Genomic DNA, 17,333 nt, shown 5'->3' on the forward strand with positions numbered 1-17,333 from the left:
TCATTAGATGAAGAGATCAATAATTATTCATTTCTCCTCAAAGCTGGGCATCTACCATCAAGGAAAGATCTGCGCAAAACAAGAATTGTTTCTTGTGCTAAATGCTCAACTTTATAGCTAGGCAAATAGGTTACACCTAAGTCAGTAGCACAGTAGCAGATTTTTCTTACCCTCTGATTCCCCGTGACTGTCATAAGATGACGAAAACCATTAGCAGCTGCGCAGCTCTGTGCAACGGTTTAATTGTGTGTGGAGCAGGACTGAGTATGCTGAATTAGTTCACGGAGAGCTGATAATAAATGAGGGAAGGGAGACTGACTCCCAAGTGAATAGTTTATTGCTGTGGCCCGTGTTTTTAATCCACAAGAATAGAAGATTGCTGGCTTTAGTTACACTTTCAGTAGATGAATTACACACTTGGTGGCAGCTCTCATTTGACATGTAATAATCAATACTTCTCTGCTTACTCACAAATGAGGGTAATAGCAGAGAGCTTCCTGAAGGTCCAGAGAAGGAAAAAAAGTCTGTCATCTTGGACAAACCTTATATGCATTCAATGCTGAGAAGCTTTTGCTTTATAACATTTTAGTGTATTCTTATTTTTCTGCTGGTTTCCTGGATGCAAATTGCTTGTGGAACTTTTAGCCCAGTCATGGGCTTCTGCAGCTTTTCCAGCTCCGTCAGCTTGGGGGAAATCTCAGCCTCTGGGGCAAGCAGGAGCCATTTTAGGAGAGCCCCATGGCACTGCCCATGCCCTAGGGACATCGAAGCACAATGTCGGATGTGGCCTTCTTGGGAGGAGCACAGTGGTGAGCAGGAGCGAGGCCTCCTTGAGTGCAAAACCCACCACAGCTACATCAGCTTGTTCCTCATCCTTGAGTGGGTCATAAGAAGTACATCTCGATTTGTGCCCATGCCTGTATGCTTACCTACACACGGCAGATGAATGTTTTTTGTAAATGCGCTTTTCACCCACCGTTGAACGCTTAGGTCCTTCCAAGACTCTTGCAAACAGTATCAAATTCTTAGAAACCCATCTTTGGTCAACCCATCTTGACCTTTTTCTTTTGGAATAGTTGTGTACAACAGCTACAGACTTACTCAAAGTGTTAGGAGTAGCAACAGCAGTAGATAACCATTACTAGTGCGCAGTCTTACTGTTTTTAAAGTACCAGTTTAATTAGCTATTTTCATCCTTGTTTGATTGCAATTATACTCAAATATAAACATCATTTAATGAACTTTGCAACAAGTAAGGGCTGTACCACTATTATGGAGGGCAGTTCCATATGTACGTGGTGATATTCTTCCTGCATTAGCATAATTAAATTTAAAATAGTATTGGCTAGAGAAGGAGTTTGTTTTATTGCACCTCTCAAACAAATGTGTGTCAGGGAATATAAGTGAGTGGGAAAAGTCTGTCTGGAAGTAGGCAGCATGCTGTGGTGTATTGTGTTTTGCTGACATGAGAGGAATGTGGCAGTGAGGTCTACGGTTGCCTGCTGTGGGCACTAGCATGCAGGCTGAAAAGCAGCTTGGGATGTGCCTTTTGCTTCATTAAGCAAAAGGCTTTATGCCTGTGGCGTGAAGTGCTATAAAACATGGTGGAAGTATTATAGTATATGTTGTTAGACAGGATTGCCAATCTCAAATATCTAAAATCACAACTCAGATATTCCAATATAAAATCTGTCTAGAAATTAGGGATATGGTTTTTTAAACTCTTTATTTCCTTTTTACTTCTTCAGATTCATTTATTTTTAAGTGAAAGCTGAGATCTTCACTGAAAGTTGAGATCCTCACCTGACTTCAGGGCTTTAAGAAAAACACCAAATTCCAAAGAACTTGCAAAAAGGTCATAAAAGTTCTTAACAGTGAGTCAGGCATCTTCTGTAGAAGCTGTGTGATTGTATAAGCTTTGTCACTGTAAATAGGATCTACAAACCAAGGATGCAAAATGCAGGCTAAGCTCCTGGCACTTGCAGTTTAGTTGAGGTTTGCTTACCTTTAACAAATGTCACTAACTGTGCTGGCTCACGTTATTGAGCAGCTGGCCAAAAAAAAAAAAAACCACCAAAAAAACCCACCAAAACCAAACAAACCACAGTCTAGAAAGCCTGTGTTGTGTGTGGGAGCTACGGTGAGGCAGTCTGTAGACCTTGCAGCCGGAGTTACCTACAGCTGATCCGTATCTGGTGTAACTTCTGCAGTCTCCCAGAGTTTCATCCTGTGCGTGTTGGGGTCAGTAGTAGAGCTCCTATTTACAAGAGCAAGCATGTAATGCTGAGGGATGCATTAATTTCCTTGTGTTGTCTGCATCTTCCGAAGCAATGTTGGTGGTGACCACTTCCCTGGAAGAGAAGGTGTAAGGGGTGGTGATGTCCAAGTTTTTCTCCCCACTCTGCTGAAGCGACAGGCTGTAGCTTTAGGATTTTGAACTGCTGCACTGTTAGCAAGCAAGGACGGTGGAGCATTCATGTTTGTAGGCACTTTCACAGCGCTGGAAAAGCAATGCTGGGGCATAGGCATGGGCAGTTTTAGGATCCTTTGTTCATTGTTCCTACTGACCTGCACTTCAGTCCCAAAGAAGACAAACTACAAAGCCCACACTTTGGAGAGACTAAGATCCAAGAATTTGAATAATTGTGTAGGATTTTTAATGTAAAACTCAAGTTTGCTGGTTTGGAAAGTGGGTGCTCCTGTACATAGGTTAGACAGTTCGTAGGTGAGCTGTAAATCCGCTTCTGTTCTATCTGCCTGTCTTGAACTCAGTTGAGATCTTTTTCTGCTGTGCAACCCTAGAATAAACAAGAATTCTTGAAATAACGTTTCAGCACCATAAACGCTTCTCATTTGACACTCTGACATTTGGTGCTGGCAGCTCAGCCTGCCTCTTCAGCAGGCGTGTGGCTGTCACCATTCAGCCAGTCCTTCTTTCCGGCACAGCTAGTTCAGAGGAAAATCACCTTTCTCTCCAGAGTGCTCCAAGCAGCTGTTTAACCTGGCTAAGCCTCAGGAACTCTGTCATGCAAATATAAACTTGCTCTTAGGTCAACATTTAAAGCATCATTTTCATTGTTTTTAAGAATGCTATTAGTTACAGAGGAATGATAAATAATCCAGTGGTCTGGAACCACATCATTCTGGCTCAGGGAGCTGTTACCACTACCAATGATGCTTTAGGTCTCGGAGGTGTATGTGATGCACTTTTGTACTCTTGGATCTAGCAGTTCACCTAATGGTTCAATGTAATTGAAGCCCACTGACGTCTGCAGGAGATATCATTCAGTTCATAAGTACCTCCTCCACCTCCAGTGGAAACATTTATAGTCAGAAGCAATGCCTTGAAATGTTTTACTACTGTCATATTGATAGGAAAAAAATATACAGATATAAAGAGGTTGGGTGCATGAATTATTTATCTTGCAATCAAGAAAGTATAAAAATAATTCACAGTGAAAATTGGGAAGGGTTGTAAAGGAAAGCACTGGCTCTTTCAGTTTGAATAATGCAGACCCACTCAAGCTTTCTCTGCAGAACATGAGGTCTAATCCCAGCACAAGTAAATACATGTTTTTTCTCTAAAACAGATTTAAAAATCATGCGGCTCTTGAGAGGAGACTAATTGTGCTTACTTAGCTTCAAGTGAATAATTAAACTGCGAGGAGTTATTATTTTCCTGGCTCCTCTGTAATGTTTCTTACTTATTAATTCTTAGATATTCAACTTTTAGACTTTTTAGCATCAATCAAGCTCTGCTTCTATTGTCTGAAAAATAAAATATGTAAAGCAAAAACTGCCACAGATTTAAATACATTGTGTTGTTACAGTATAAATATCATCATTGTAATTAAACCACTTGAAAATATGAACCATCAACTTTTTTCTCGGGGACTCAGCCACCTATGGGATTTTTGTGCCTTTGAAAATCTCCCCAGAGATCCAGTGTGCCTTGCTTCTCCTGATTGTTCTTGAAATAAAATTAGCTTTTAGTCCTTTAAAATCTGTTGGTTTTATCTGCTACTAAATACATACATAGTAAGTGCTGTGGGATCAAAACAAAAACAAGTTACTCCTCCTGCACTTGTAGTTTTGATGGGATTTGCAGTTTGGCAAAAGTCAATAATCTGACTCTTGCTGTATTTGGGATCATGGTGGATTAAGGTAGATCCCTCTGGCCTGGATCAAGAACCTGCAAGGTATCTTCAAATCAGAAGAAAGGGTGAACAGAAAAGAGACTGGAAAAGGATGAGAGAAGGCACCTGAGAAGGCAGGTAGCCTGGTCCTGAGTCCTAGGGCAGAACTAATGACACTCGTGTTGCTCCTTCCAGACATTAGCCCAGCACCCTCTTAAAAGTCTCCGCTAACAGAGACTCCATCACCTAATGAGGATTTGGGCAGATTTTTTTCCTGTTAGAAATGTTTTCCTGATGGCCGACTTGATCCACCAGGCGCCTGTGACTTTGTCCTTAACTTGCTGCTTTTCTGGGGAGAGTAGGATGATGCCAGGTTGAGGAAGTGAAAGGGGACGGGGAGGGAGGTGCTCGGGCGGTGGGAGGAAGGTCATGGAGATGAAGGGCCTGGATGGAGAGCCCTGGGAGGATTAGGAGACGAAAATGTTACCCATCCAGGCTGCTTGTCATTGTGTTTCTCATTACTGATGGCTTGAACTTTCTGATATTTTTTACATGCTTTAGACAGATATTGAATAAGAGCAAAGTTTGGAGTCTAAGCACAACTTCAGTGGTGGAGAAACCTCTGGGTCCCTTCTGCAGAACTAAAAAATAGTAATATGTTGACAGAAAGACATGACCATAATGCCCTTTTCCTGTCTTTTCTACCCTCACAGATGAACAGGAGCCAGCAGTCAGCAGTGATTCAGATATTTCATTGATTATGGCAATGGAGGTTGGACTGTCCGATGTGGAGCTTTCCACTGATCAAGACTGCGAAGAGGTGAAGTCTTGAAAAACAGAGATCCAACACTAAACTTCAGGGGAGGGTCACAGGGAGGGACCGAGTCAGCTTTCTAGGATTTGGACCAGTCATGCACATGCCTCCAGAGCACTGTCACTCCTGCACACTCCATTCTGAGATGGTCACGAAAAGCAATAGCAACAGTTGTGTCTGCCTGGATGCAGTTTCATCATCTACACACGTTCATTTTGTTCACATGAGAGATGAACGCTTCCAGTTTACCCACGTGCTTGAGAGCAGTCATGTAACTCTTCAGTGGCTCATAAATACGCAACTGAAATGACAGCTTGAGTGTTTTCTACACTTGTTCGATTGGGTTTTTGTTTCTTTTTTTTGAAAAGACATATGTTTGTTATGGGGTTTTGTTTGTTTATAGTTTGTTATGGATGGACACTCTGTTTTTGTTGACTGACCCCAGCTTTTTCAAGAGTTTAATCCAGACATCTGAATTCCCATTCACTGGTCACTTCATGATCTGACTCCAGGATTTATCATTGCCTTGTTGTTTCTGCACCAAGTACACATGGCTTCAGAAGGATGGTGCACCGGCACCCTACATTAATGTGAAGCCCACTTTCATGAAGTGGGAGTCTTGGAAATGGTGTATTCTGAAGGCCTTTATTTGTAAGAGAGCTCTGAATTAACAGATATTCTGACATTTGCATTAAAACTGCATTATGTTGGCTTTTACTTAGAGCTCTGTTGTCTAGACAAGTATCTTACAGTGTGAAGGAGAGAAAGAAAAGCTTAAAGCTTCACTCCGTCCTTGTAGTCCTTTGCTATATTTTATGCTATTAGCAGTTGCCAGTACGTTAATGGCCTTCCTTCAAGTCACAATTCAGTAGCTGGAAAAGAAGATCTAGTATAACATCATGTCTTTTCTTAATTTTCCAGACCAAAATCTGACCGGTAGGCCAAAGGAGTGTCTGAGAGGTTTCCAGAGGCTGCTCGTTAACAGCTGTGCATTACGCGGATGACAAGAATATTCTTAGAAAGGGTCTGGAGATGCTGATATCAGTGTCAGAAATTGCTAATGAAGCAGGAGGCAGGGGCTTGAAATGTTTACTTCCTGGTTGGTTGGGGTTTTTTTTTTTCTTAGTGCGTTTTGCTTCTTATGTTTTGACAGCAGTTTTTGCCTGCTTGTTATTGAACACAAGAGTTCAGGTGGTTCGTTGCCCTCCGGAGTCCCTGTCAACATTGTCGCAAGCATAATGGAATACTTGCAATTTGTATATAGATATATATACCAAAATATTTTGGGCGGAGGGGAGGGAATTTGAAAATAAACAGAACTAACATAAATGAAAACACATAAATAATAATGACCTGTGATGATTATTTAGTTCATCCTGAGCTCTGCTTTCCAGGGAAAAGCTTATCGTTACTTGTTCAGTGTACGATTTTGTTTTTCAGTCAAAATACTCAACTGTGAAGAAGCATTTTTAGCTTACTGTTATACAAGAGTAAATGGGTTTCTGTTGACAGATGATTTGAATCACATCACTGCCTCCCGAGTAAGTCCATAGAATCAACAATTCATCTTGCATGGAAATTTTATGGAGAGGTCAAACATTCTGACTTGACGGTGTCATGGCAGCATCTCAAAATGCAACTATTAGGGTTCTTGCTGCATTTAATCTCCTCCTGGATTTACTCGTTCCATGTGGAAACCAACTTCCAGCCAAATTCGGATCTTTTTCAGGAAGAAATGTGTTTAGAACTATCCCTAAAATTTTGGCCAACTTCCTGCTTTAGTACAGGAAGAAGGAAAAATTATACTCCATGCTTTTCGGTCCAGTTAGAACTCAGTTCATTTTATAGCTTAATTTTTTTGATGTTCTTATTGCCTAAATTGCAGGGTAACTTTGAGGCAAAGGAGCACAGCCTAATCATCCTTCAAAACCATGATCCGGAAATGTGCCATTACATTTTTAGAAGACATTTGAAAGGACATCTCTTTTTAATTAAAGAGATACAGGCAGCTGGAAATCTGCTTGGTTTAAAAGGAAAGTTAGAGATCGTTCCAGAGGGTGCAGCTAGGTCAGTCTTGCCAATATTTGTGGTTCTGTAATCATATTTTCCTTATTCTTTAATGTCTTCTCTATTCCTTGCTGCTATGGGAAAGGCCCACAGCGTCAGGGGAACCGATGCTGAAATTCACCCCTACACAAGAGAGTTTGCACAAGGTACCGCATCAGCTCCACTTAAGCTCTGGAAGTAATGCTGAAATGGGATTTAAGTGGTGCTTACACCAAATACTGGCCCTTCACACAGCAATGAAATTCATCTCAAATGACTGCAGGGGAAAGAGGGAAGCTGGTTACACGCAGTCAGGTCTCCCTACGGAAAGTACACACACTGGTACAATTTCTTCTCTAGCGCTGGAGCCTGGGTGCTACATGTCACAGGAACATCACGAACACGATGTCCGAGTTGTCAGTGATCCCTTAACATGCACCCACTGTAGCCCAGCACACAAACAAAAAACTCCTGGCCGAACTGTTTGGGTTTCAGAGGAGCTGTCACAAAGTCTTTGTTTTATTTCACAATCTTAATTAAGTTAGTCTCAGTGGATAGATTGACCAATTATCTGTTGCCATAGCGGAGTCACCCACAGCACAGCAGAGCAGGCGAGGTCTGTGGAAAAGCAAGGCAGGAGGTGAAACTCCCAGCTGATACTGCACTGGGTCCTTTGCCCAGCAAAATCATTAAAGGGAGCTGTGCTCAAAGGGGCATCACGTAGATGGTAGCTGAGACCCTGCCTGTATTTCTAGGAGTTAGCGAAGGATTTCAGAGAGGGATCGCACTGTGTGTGCTCTTTTCCGAAGTATCCCATACTAGATGTGGTCCCTCGGGGTCCGCAGGTGGCCCCTGGCAGAGGCAGGGTGCTAGGCTGGGTGAGACGTTTTTACATATCACCGTACTGTGGTCTTTCAAAAGAGGCATCCTAGCAAATCTGGGTCAGGAGTCTTTCTGCTTTTGTTTTCCCAGTTCTACCTGCAGTTTCGCTCAGGAAAGATGTTTTTCCGTCCCTGTCCTCAGGAGTTCTACAGCTCTGAGCACTGTTAAGCGATAAAGAGTGCAAAGCCAGGTTATACATCACTGAAGCCAGAACTTAGGAAAGCAGTTAAGTAAATGTTTTATTCCGTCCTTCTTCAGAAAAGCACTGACAACTGATTTTGGACTTGTACCAAAATCACATTATTTTCAACAGGTCTTCTATGAGCATAGTTAAGCCCCTGTGTCAAATGGAAATGTTTCCCTAAAGCAGGACCTGGCTGACAATATTCTTTGTATATATAACCCATGAAATGCCTTGGGAATTTGAGGTGCTTCATAAATATTAAGACCCCCAGATGTATGTTTGTAACATGTATAAAAGCCTTAATTCTGCAGATCTGCATGCCCATGCACATTTTTGCTTACATGGGTCTCTCCACTGGGATTCCTCACAGGGTAAAATTAAACCTCCCCATTTGCAGCTTTGGGCAAGATTAGTCCCAGCCTGAGCACAGCGTGAGTCCTCGGTACTGCTGCCCACTAAGCTTGGGCTCCAGCATTAAATACGTGGGATTCAGATGCCGGGGACACAGCACTGCCTGTTCAGAAGGGAAAGCAGCCTTTAGCGTGCAGCCAGGAAAAAACAAAATCCTCTGGTGCCCTCTGACGAACAAGTGCTCATGCACATAATTCCGCAGGCTCGCGCCGTGACTGCCCACCCACGGCGCGGGCGGCTTTGCTGTGGCTGCCACTGCCCGCTGCCAGCCCGGTGTGGCGGGGACGGAGGGGCTGCCTCTTTCACGGGGCTGGTGGCCAGAGGACGGTGCAGCTCTCTGAGAAAGGCGCTCTTGTCCTTAAGCTGATCTCGTGTCTCTCCGAGCCCTTCCTGGCCTGTCATCTGAGGCTCTTTTCTTTTCCGTGAGCGAGGAGTAGGTGGGAGAAGCGTTCGCCTTAGTGAGGCTTGTCTTCACTCAGGCTGGGTTGCAGGATGAAACTTGGGCAGACAGAGACTGCGCTCTGAGTATCCGTTGACTTTCACGGGCTTCACTAAACTGCCTTCCCAAAGGTCTGTTGGATAGGTAGGACACATAAAAAATTATACGGGCAGAATTTTGCACTCGTAGCCAACCTAATGTGTGCGTGCAGATGTGCAAGGCACCCGTTCTGCATCCCTTCCCCACGGCTGACCCATTCTGGTGCGGATACAGATCTGGCACTTGCTGAGGGTTTGGGGTTTTTATATTTTCTGACTGCTTTAGAGCCTCAAAACCAGGGTCAGGACAATCATAGCACTGCAGTTCATTCTTTAAGCATTCTATAGAATTAAATTGCCATATATGCATATAAAAGTACATTGATATGACTATGGAAACTGTATTGTAGTGAAAACAGAAGCAGCTGCTATTTTTAGACTTTTTATATGAGGGAGGCTGTGGCACTAAAGAAAAAGACTTTAGAGAGGCAATTTGAAAAAAAAAACATTATTGAAATCACATATGATAAGAGGTCCCTCGCATCTCACTAATGACCCCTGGATCAGATCCAGAGGAAGTCATTGCAAGAAGGGCAGTACTTCGTCTCTTGTCGAATGACTCGTTTGGGATATATCCTTATTTTGTTACCAAAATGAACCCAAGCACCAGAGACAGATCCAGCTCTGAATTTAATCTTTCTCAAAGCATATGCATTTTGTGATCCAAAGTTTTTGTTATCAAACCTGTTAACCCACCCTCTTTTCCCCCTTGCTAAATAAAAAGAAATGCTTGTCCAATTTGAAAAATGTCTAGCTCAGAAGACCTTTGCATACGGATGGGTTGCCCTGGCAGGTATATCTGCGGATCACTTAACACTTCTATGTACTTTTAGTCATCAGTACAGCACAGTTACAGATTTTACATAAAGTGTGTTTTATTTGCCGTTCTTGTTAAACCTGGAGTGCAGTCAGCGTACAGATTTTCCAGAGTTTTGCCTTACAAACTTTTTCCTTTGAATATATGCCACAGCCCTTCGAGCGGATTCTGTGATTAAAAGGCAAAGATCGGGGCCCAAGTCTTTATGTGTAAATCTCTGGACTGCAAGTCCTTGTCGTGACAATTGGTTTCTGCTGAAATGACGATAGAGGTTATACGTAACAGCGGGAAATGCCTTTCAGCCCAGGCAGCTGGGAATCTCCCAGGCTTTGTTTCTAAGAGGCTCATTCCTTCGTGGTCTCTGCCTGTAGAAAAGCTCATGACTAAGCATATAGTTTGAAATAAGCCAGGAATAGGAATTTATAGGCTGTGCAAACCAATAGTCATTTATTGGTTTCTATTCGTTAGCAATAATGGACTTTTTTTAACCATTTGTTGTCCTCGTAGATCCCTGCTGTAGGGCCAAAGTTACCAGGCTGCTAGGAATAGGGGCCAGGACGAGCTGACTTTCTAAACAGAAGAGGGAGGGCTTGGTTTGCTGTTGGACTGCATCCATTTCGCAGGACTGAAGTGGCAGAGAAATCCAGCCTGTTCCTTCCCAGCCACTCTCACAAATGTTTGCTCTAGTGCGAGCCTTTGTTGCAGGGAAAGGAGATGGTGGGATCAGACTAACGCTGTGCCGCTTCCTCTCTTGCATTTTCTGCTGCCTGTATCTCTTGTAGCAGGTCGGACTGCTCTGGTTCAGCACGGGGGAAAGGAGCCAGCCTAACTCCAGCTTAGGGGCTTAAGGAAAGATAGGCCCAGGGGTTTGGGCAGATTCAGGGCAGCCAAGCCTCTTCATAGCCAGTGCTGACCAGGATTGCTGCTTCATTGAAGAACACTGAGCATTGACTCATTTGTTTTATAGATGCAGAACGTGTGAGCGTATATGGGACAACCAGCGTGACAGAAATGAATCGGCTTGGTTAACGCAAGCAGTGAAAAACAATGTCATGAAACATTTTAGGGGCGAGGGAAACTGAGGGTGGAGGTGTTGTTTTAGCAGACTTTTTAAATAGGGACAATTGATCCAACACAAGCACTTCTTTCATTTTACCAAGCTGTTACCTGAACTAATTGATAGTTTCGCAGTTGAAAGAAGAACGCCAGATGGACTTTTTAGTCTGGATTTGTTTGCGTAGCAGATGGCAGCTGCGGGCTGGGACGGCGAGCGAGGGAGAAGGCTGCCCTCTCCCGCGCAGCTTCCCCCACCGGGCTGGAAACCCACTCGGCTCCCTTTCTCTTCCTTGGCACTTCTTTTTCAAGAAAAAAAACCTTCTGACCAGGAGCTATATTTCAAAGGGAGAAATAGAGAAGAAAGATGAATGAAAGATGTTGCGGATTTTGGATGAAAAGCCAGCGGATTAATTTTCCATCTGAAATTAATCTTGCCTCTCTCAACTATTTTAATTGTGAATTGGTGGAAGTTATTTCTTTCTGGAGTGAATGCAAAAAAAAAAAAAAAAAAGGAAAGGGGGGGAAAAAAAAAGAAATAGCTTTTTCCCTTTTTGTTTATTTTCCGATTCTTCAGTCCTGTGTAGCATTAAAAACAATAGCAAGATCAAGATGCTTGTTTGCTCTGAATGTATACAGGTATTTCAGATGTCAAGTATCTAAATGTTTTGTATGTGTACGTAATACCATCCTTACTTCTTGTTTCATGTTAGGAACCTGAAATGACTGTACCATTTTATAATTAGAAATGTAAAGAGGGGACAGTGGGTGGGAGGGTCTGTTATTTTTATAGCAAGATGTTCCTTGTATTTAGTGAACATTTAAAATGGTTTTGTACTTGTCAAAATATACATTCCATCCATTTCCAGAAGAGAATTATTTTTATTTAGAGTAGTTTATATGCAAACCAAAAAAACGTGGCGTCCCATTTGTACGCGGTTCATGAACAGAGCAGAAGTATCCTGGTTTTCAGTGATGGCTCCAAAGCTTTTTCCAGCCGTGTCTCTTCACACGCTGCAGAGCCGTACCAGCAAATGCCAATGTTAAAAAGGGAAGAAAAATCCCGAACAAAATAAATACCATATGGATCAATGCACAGCTTACCAAAATAACTTCCAGTTCGGAGACGATGGTCTGTCCCAGTGAAATTCGCCAAGGTAATGGGTCCTGCTCTGGACAGCAGGCGTGGATTTACTGGGAGGCCTTCAGCCCTGCCTCTCCCCCTGCCCCTGCCCGGCGGGGCGGCCAGCCCTAGCAAGCTGGGGTGGCAGGGTTGTCACACTCACGGTGTGACACTCACCTTAATACACCCACGCTGCGCGTCCCTCAGGATGGGAGCCTATTTTTGACTGAAGTTGTTTTGCTGGTAAGGCAGTTGGTTTCTGCAGGCTGACCACGTTGTGTTTCTTTTTACTGTGGAAACGACCCTTCATCTCCACGTTAAAAAAAAAAAAAGTTCCTTTCTCCAGGCAGCTGCGCTTTGGTTTGTGAAACACCTAGCGAAAGACCATGGCAAGATCACACAGTGGCATTTGCATAGGTGGTTCTTTTTCTTGTAGTTAGCTTCCCCCCCCCCCCCACTACCTGTGACTTGCTGCCAAAACAGTGCAGTAGCAGTTTGTGAAGCGAGCCTTTTTTTTCTAGCGTTACTTTCTGTACAGTATTGCAAATATACTTTAACTCTTTGCTGATATTTTATAACGAATACATTTTCCCCTCCAATGCACTTTATCTCTCTTGAAAAATGTGGGAGTCGGAGAGCTACCATCTTAAAGGGATTTGCCTGAAATCATGAGGCACACACTTGTTATTTTTTTTTCCTTCTTGCTTTGTTATATACTGTAAATGCTGAAGAGCATGGACAGTGACTCAGCTGGGGGAAGTACTGAAATGTTGAGGCTAATATTTGGAAGCATTATTCAGTAGTACAACACGGCTATTTTTGTTATATAGAGGATTATAATGTAAATATGTGAGACTGTGTTATTATGTACTAGTAAAATATTGCAACTCTCAAAGTTAAGATGGTGAATTCCAAGGAATTTTATTGCAAGTTTTTTAATAAAACGAATCTGGTTACTGTGTCGTACATATTTTCTAACAGACTGTGTAAAACTGGCATTGCCTGATGTGTGAAACTTGCTGATCGTTTCTTCCTGAACTCAGCCGCTGGCAGACTTTGGCATTCACCGGAGGCAGAAGCTGTAGCGGGAGGGGACCCGAGTGGCAGCCTGGCCTCCGTGCCACCACTCCAGCCCCAGCCACTGCTCTGGTCCCCCCTGTCTTCAGCTGCTTTTGATCAGAAAGCAGGGGCTGTGTGGGAGGTAAATGCTTCCGCTTCCCCGAGGGAGAGCTGCAGCCTCACCCCAGATGCCGGGCATGATGTGTTGGAATAGCTTTAAAAGCTGACGGCTCTGCCACGCCTCAGTGGGAATTGCACCGCTGTTGTGAGGGGTCAGCCGGCTGCTCTTCCCTCGCCCGATCGGCCACTGCTCCGCGTCCCGGGGAGCGGGGGGCCGTGGGAGAGCCCGAGGGGTTGTCATGCCATCCCACATAGGTGTGCGGCTGTCGTGGTTTAACCCCAGATGGCAACTAAGTCCCACCCAGCCGCTCGCTCACTCCCCCGCAGTGGGATGGGGGAGAGAATCAGAAGAGTAAAAGTGAGAAAACTCGTGGGCTGAGATAAAGACAGTTTAATAGGGAAAGCAAAAGCTGCACACGCAAGCAAAGCAAACCGAGGAATTCATTCACTCCTTCCCATGGGCAGGCAGGTGTTCAGCCATCTCCAGGAAAGCAGGGCTCCATCACGTGTAACGGTTACTTGGGAAGACAAACGCCATCACTCCGAACATCCCCCCCTTCCTTCTTCTTCCCCAGCTCTATATGCTAAGCATGACACCACATGGTATGGAATAGCCCTTTGGTAAGTTGGGGTCAGCTGTCCTGGCTGTGTCCCCTCCCAGCTTCTTGTGCACCTGGCAGAGCAGGGGAAGCTGAGAAGTCCTTGATTTAGTATAAGCAACAACTAAAACATCTCTGTATTATCAACACTGTTTTCAGCACAAATCCAAAACATAGCCCTATACTAGCTACTATAAAGAAAATTAACTCTATTGCAGCCAAAACCAGCACAGCTGCTTACAAGAGGTTCGAGGCACAGTAAAAATCCTGCCTAAAAGAAATCCAAGAGACTTAAAGAAAACTTTTCCAGTAGATGCAAAAGGCAGCAGATAGAAATCCCTGAAGGAGTGCCAAATCCCAGCTCGAGCCCCAGCCCTGCCGCAGGGGCCCAGCCTGCCCCCATCCTGGCCCACGTTTCGTGTTTGCTGGCCGGTGCTGCCAGCACGGCTGCCTCTCTCTCCCAGCCGCAGCGGTGCGTTTGAGGCATCAATGTGCCAAATCGGTTGGGGCCCTAACTCAGATTTCACCCAGGAGCAAGGAAGGCAGCAGCCGTGGGCTAGATCACACCCAGCTCCCCCAGACCCCTGTGCCTCCTTGTTCCCATGCGCCCAACCCTCCCGCTGCGCTTTGCTCTTGCTCTTCACGACGGAGGGGCAGCAAGCTGGCTCAGAGCAGGAAAACCACGTGTGATTTAACGTGGCTTTATCAGCAACGCCAGGAATTATTTTTCCCTTCCCAACCTGTGTCAGCCAGTCGGCGGCACAGCCTGGAGATCCCCATCCCACCAGCCCTGCTCCAAGGGCAGAAGCCCTCCGCGCCAAAACAAATCCTGGGCTGCCTTCGGAGGGAGATTTTAGGTATTGCTAGCCAAGGAATCTGGTCTCGCTCTTCCCCATGCATCTCCCTCCCTGCCCGCTGCTTTGTTCTCTGCCTTCATTTGATAACTGGCCAGGGGAGCGCGTGAGCGGGGCCGGTTTTCCTTGGCAGGCAGCTGTGCGCAGTTGCTATGTGATCTGCACACACAACACAGCTGCCGCCGGTGCTGCGGATCTGGCGGGAGGCAGCGCGCTGGAGTAGCGCAGAAGTAACGCAGCGTGGAGCTGCTGGGAATGGCATCAGGGCTATAAATAACAAGGGGCATAAGGCAATTAATTCCAGGATGCAAGCACATACTTAGGGCTTGGGTTACATCACTCTCTGCTCTACTGTATATGGGATTCATTCCTGGTCAAAACACACAAATAAAGCTGGGCTGCTCTATGCTCTGGGGTTTTTTTCTCCAGAACGAATAAGGCAAATTGTATTCACTCCTGTGATTCAAGGAGCTGACCCTCAGACCCATCACAGTCAATGGAGACGACTCGGGGTTCAAAGGGTATTTATCCAGAGTTGCACTGTGCAATGATTTGCATGACCCGGGGCCCCTTCTGACCCGTGATACCCAAACTGTGCTAGGAAAGAAAGCAAGCTTGTGCTGCGCGTTCGAGGGTGCCCGAAGGGGAGCTGCAGTCGTCTGTGCCGGGTCTTGGGAAGCCACTCCGGAAAAACCACTCCGGGAAGGCAGTTCTGTAACATGGGGAGATCGGGTCTGGGGGCATCCCAGGCGGAGTAAGAGGACTTCATGGCCCAAAAGAAATCTAATAGGTTGGTGCATTTATCATAGATAAGCCATAGGAAATCAGTGCTCAGTAAGTGAGGGTGTAATTTTGCAACACACTCGCTTCTCAGCCTTTGATCCCGGTGCAAACAAGCTGCTGGCAAGCCCTGGCAGCGGTGGACACGGGCGAAGTGTCACCACCCTCATGTGCCTGGGCTACCCTCTGCTGCAGGCCATCACATTGCTCCTCTGGGCATCCATCTGCATCTCAGCAGCTTGGCTTTGTAGTCCATCCTCTCACCTGAGAGCAAAGACAGGCTTGCACAGGGAGGCCAGCAGCGACTTGTGGTGGCTGAAGCCCGGGCAGATGTCCCTCCTCCTGCTCCAGCTAGGAAGCACGGTAGCTCCTGGTAGAGGAACAGAGCAGCCATCTGAGAGCGGTAATGCCATAGATGCATCAGCAGAGCCCTCAAGCTCATCTGTCAGAGCCCATAGCTCAGATGAAGTTGTTCCTCTGTCCCCGCTTGGGGCAACTGCACTGGCTCAGACCAGCAGCCCGCCCAGCCGGTGTCTGACTCAACCGAGGCCAGGAGCAGACACCCACAAAAGAGTAACACCAGGGCAGTCACCCCCGCTCCACGTCGCTCCTGATTTTGCAGCGGTCTGTGGTGTCAACACTTCTCGGCTGCAGGGCCCGAGCTTGCAGTCGTGTGTTGTGGGACACTGCTCCGTGCTCGGCACGTCCTCGCTGCCTTTCTCCAGGCCCCGCTCCCTTTCCTTCGCTGCGTGGCGTGGGGGGTCCCAGCCAGAGCACGACGCCGGGAAGGGAGGATGGAGACAAGCCCCGTGGCAGGGACACAGCCAAGGTATCACCCAACGCCGTGACGGGAAACGCTCCCAGCTCCCACGGGTTTCGGGTGTTACCTGCGTGCACCGACCCAGAGTGCGAGCGCTGCACCCCAGCCAGGCGCCCCGGGCCTTCCCCGACGGCCGGGGGTGCCCGGGGGTGCCAGCCCGCCCTGTCACCATGGTCGTGGTGTTTGGTGTTTTCTGCCAAGCCTCAGCTGCTGGAGGCAAAGGGGGGGGGGAGGGGAGGGAGGGCGAGGCAGGGTGGCAGCCTCGGTGGCCGAGAAGGAAGGGTGTCAAAAAATGAGCGACAGCGGGCGTTTATGGCCCCCGGGGAGGGACGCCTGCCTCCCGCGCCTTCCCCTCGCCGCGTCTCTCCAGCAGGAGGCTCCCCCGCCTCGCAAATGCATCGCCCGGCGCCGGGCGGGCACCCGTGGGCGTGCGCGGCCCCTCCCGCACCCCGCCCGGGCGCCGCGGGGCTGGCGGGGGCCGCCGGCCGATGGCACCCACCCACCGGCGGTGGGGATGTCCCCGGCCGGCCGGGTTGTCTCTATTTATCGAGATAAATTAGTGAATATTGATTGCGTTAAACGAGTGAAAGGCACCGCCGGGGAGTTTCTCCCTGCTTGTCCTTGCGTGCTCCCCTTGCGCACCGCCCGCCGTCCCCCCCAGCCGATGAAGCGGACAGAGCCCTGCGGGGCTTCCCCCCGTGGCCATCGCGTCGGTGGGGAACAGCTCCCTGTCCTCTCAGCAGGCGCGAGGAAGCGCGGGGGCCCCCCCAGACGAGCCCCTCCGGGTCCGGGGCACGAGTGGGCAGGTGCCGGAGCGGCACAGCGCCTTGCGGGGCGGTGACCGAGGGCCGGGGGTCACTCCACTAAAGGGCGGCGATTAGCCCTTGGCAGCCACCTGGAGGGGTCCCCCGGTGACCCGGCGTGTACCTGCAGGAAAGCCCTAAGCGCAGCGGGGTTTGTGGTTGCTGGCGGGCCCGTCTGGGCCAGCAGCCCCCAGCTCTGGCGGCGGGGAGCAGGGCTGCTACCCCGCTTCATCGGCAGGAAAAAACAAAGCAAAGCCCAGCAAGGACATCTGCTGACGGTGGCTTTAGCAGCAGG

At 47.1% G+C, this 17,333-nt stretch overlaps 1 protein-coding gene across 3 annotated transcripts in view; it reads left to right on the top strand.

The window, feature by feature from the left end:
• Window positions 1-17,333, top strand: part of RNF150 (ring finger protein 150) — a 148,952-nt gene that overhangs the window by 117,596 nt on the left and 14,023 nt on the right. The window contains exons 7-8 of one of the 3 annotated variants that reach the window (XM_075501023.1): window positions 4,850-4,956; window positions 5,872-11,369. In XM_075501023.1, the coding sequence (XP_075357138.1) occupies window positions 4,850-4,956; window positions 5,872-5,883 (119 nt within the window). In that variant the 3' untranslated portion in view covers window positions 5,884-11,369. Of the gene's footprint in view, window positions 1-4,849; window positions 4,975-5,871; window positions 11,370-17,333 lie in introns of those variants that run through there. The other 2 variants (XR_012775635.1, XM_075501022.1) reach the window with 2 other exon arrangements.

This window comes from Mycteria americana, chromosome 4 (genome assembly GCF_035582795.1).
Source record: "Mycteria americana isolate JAX WOST 10 ecotype Jacksonville Zoo and Gardens chromosome 4, USCA_MyAme_1.0, whole genome shotgun sequence".
NCBI lineage: Eukaryota > Metazoa > Chordata > Aves > Ciconiiformes > Ciconiidae > Mycteria > Mycteria americana.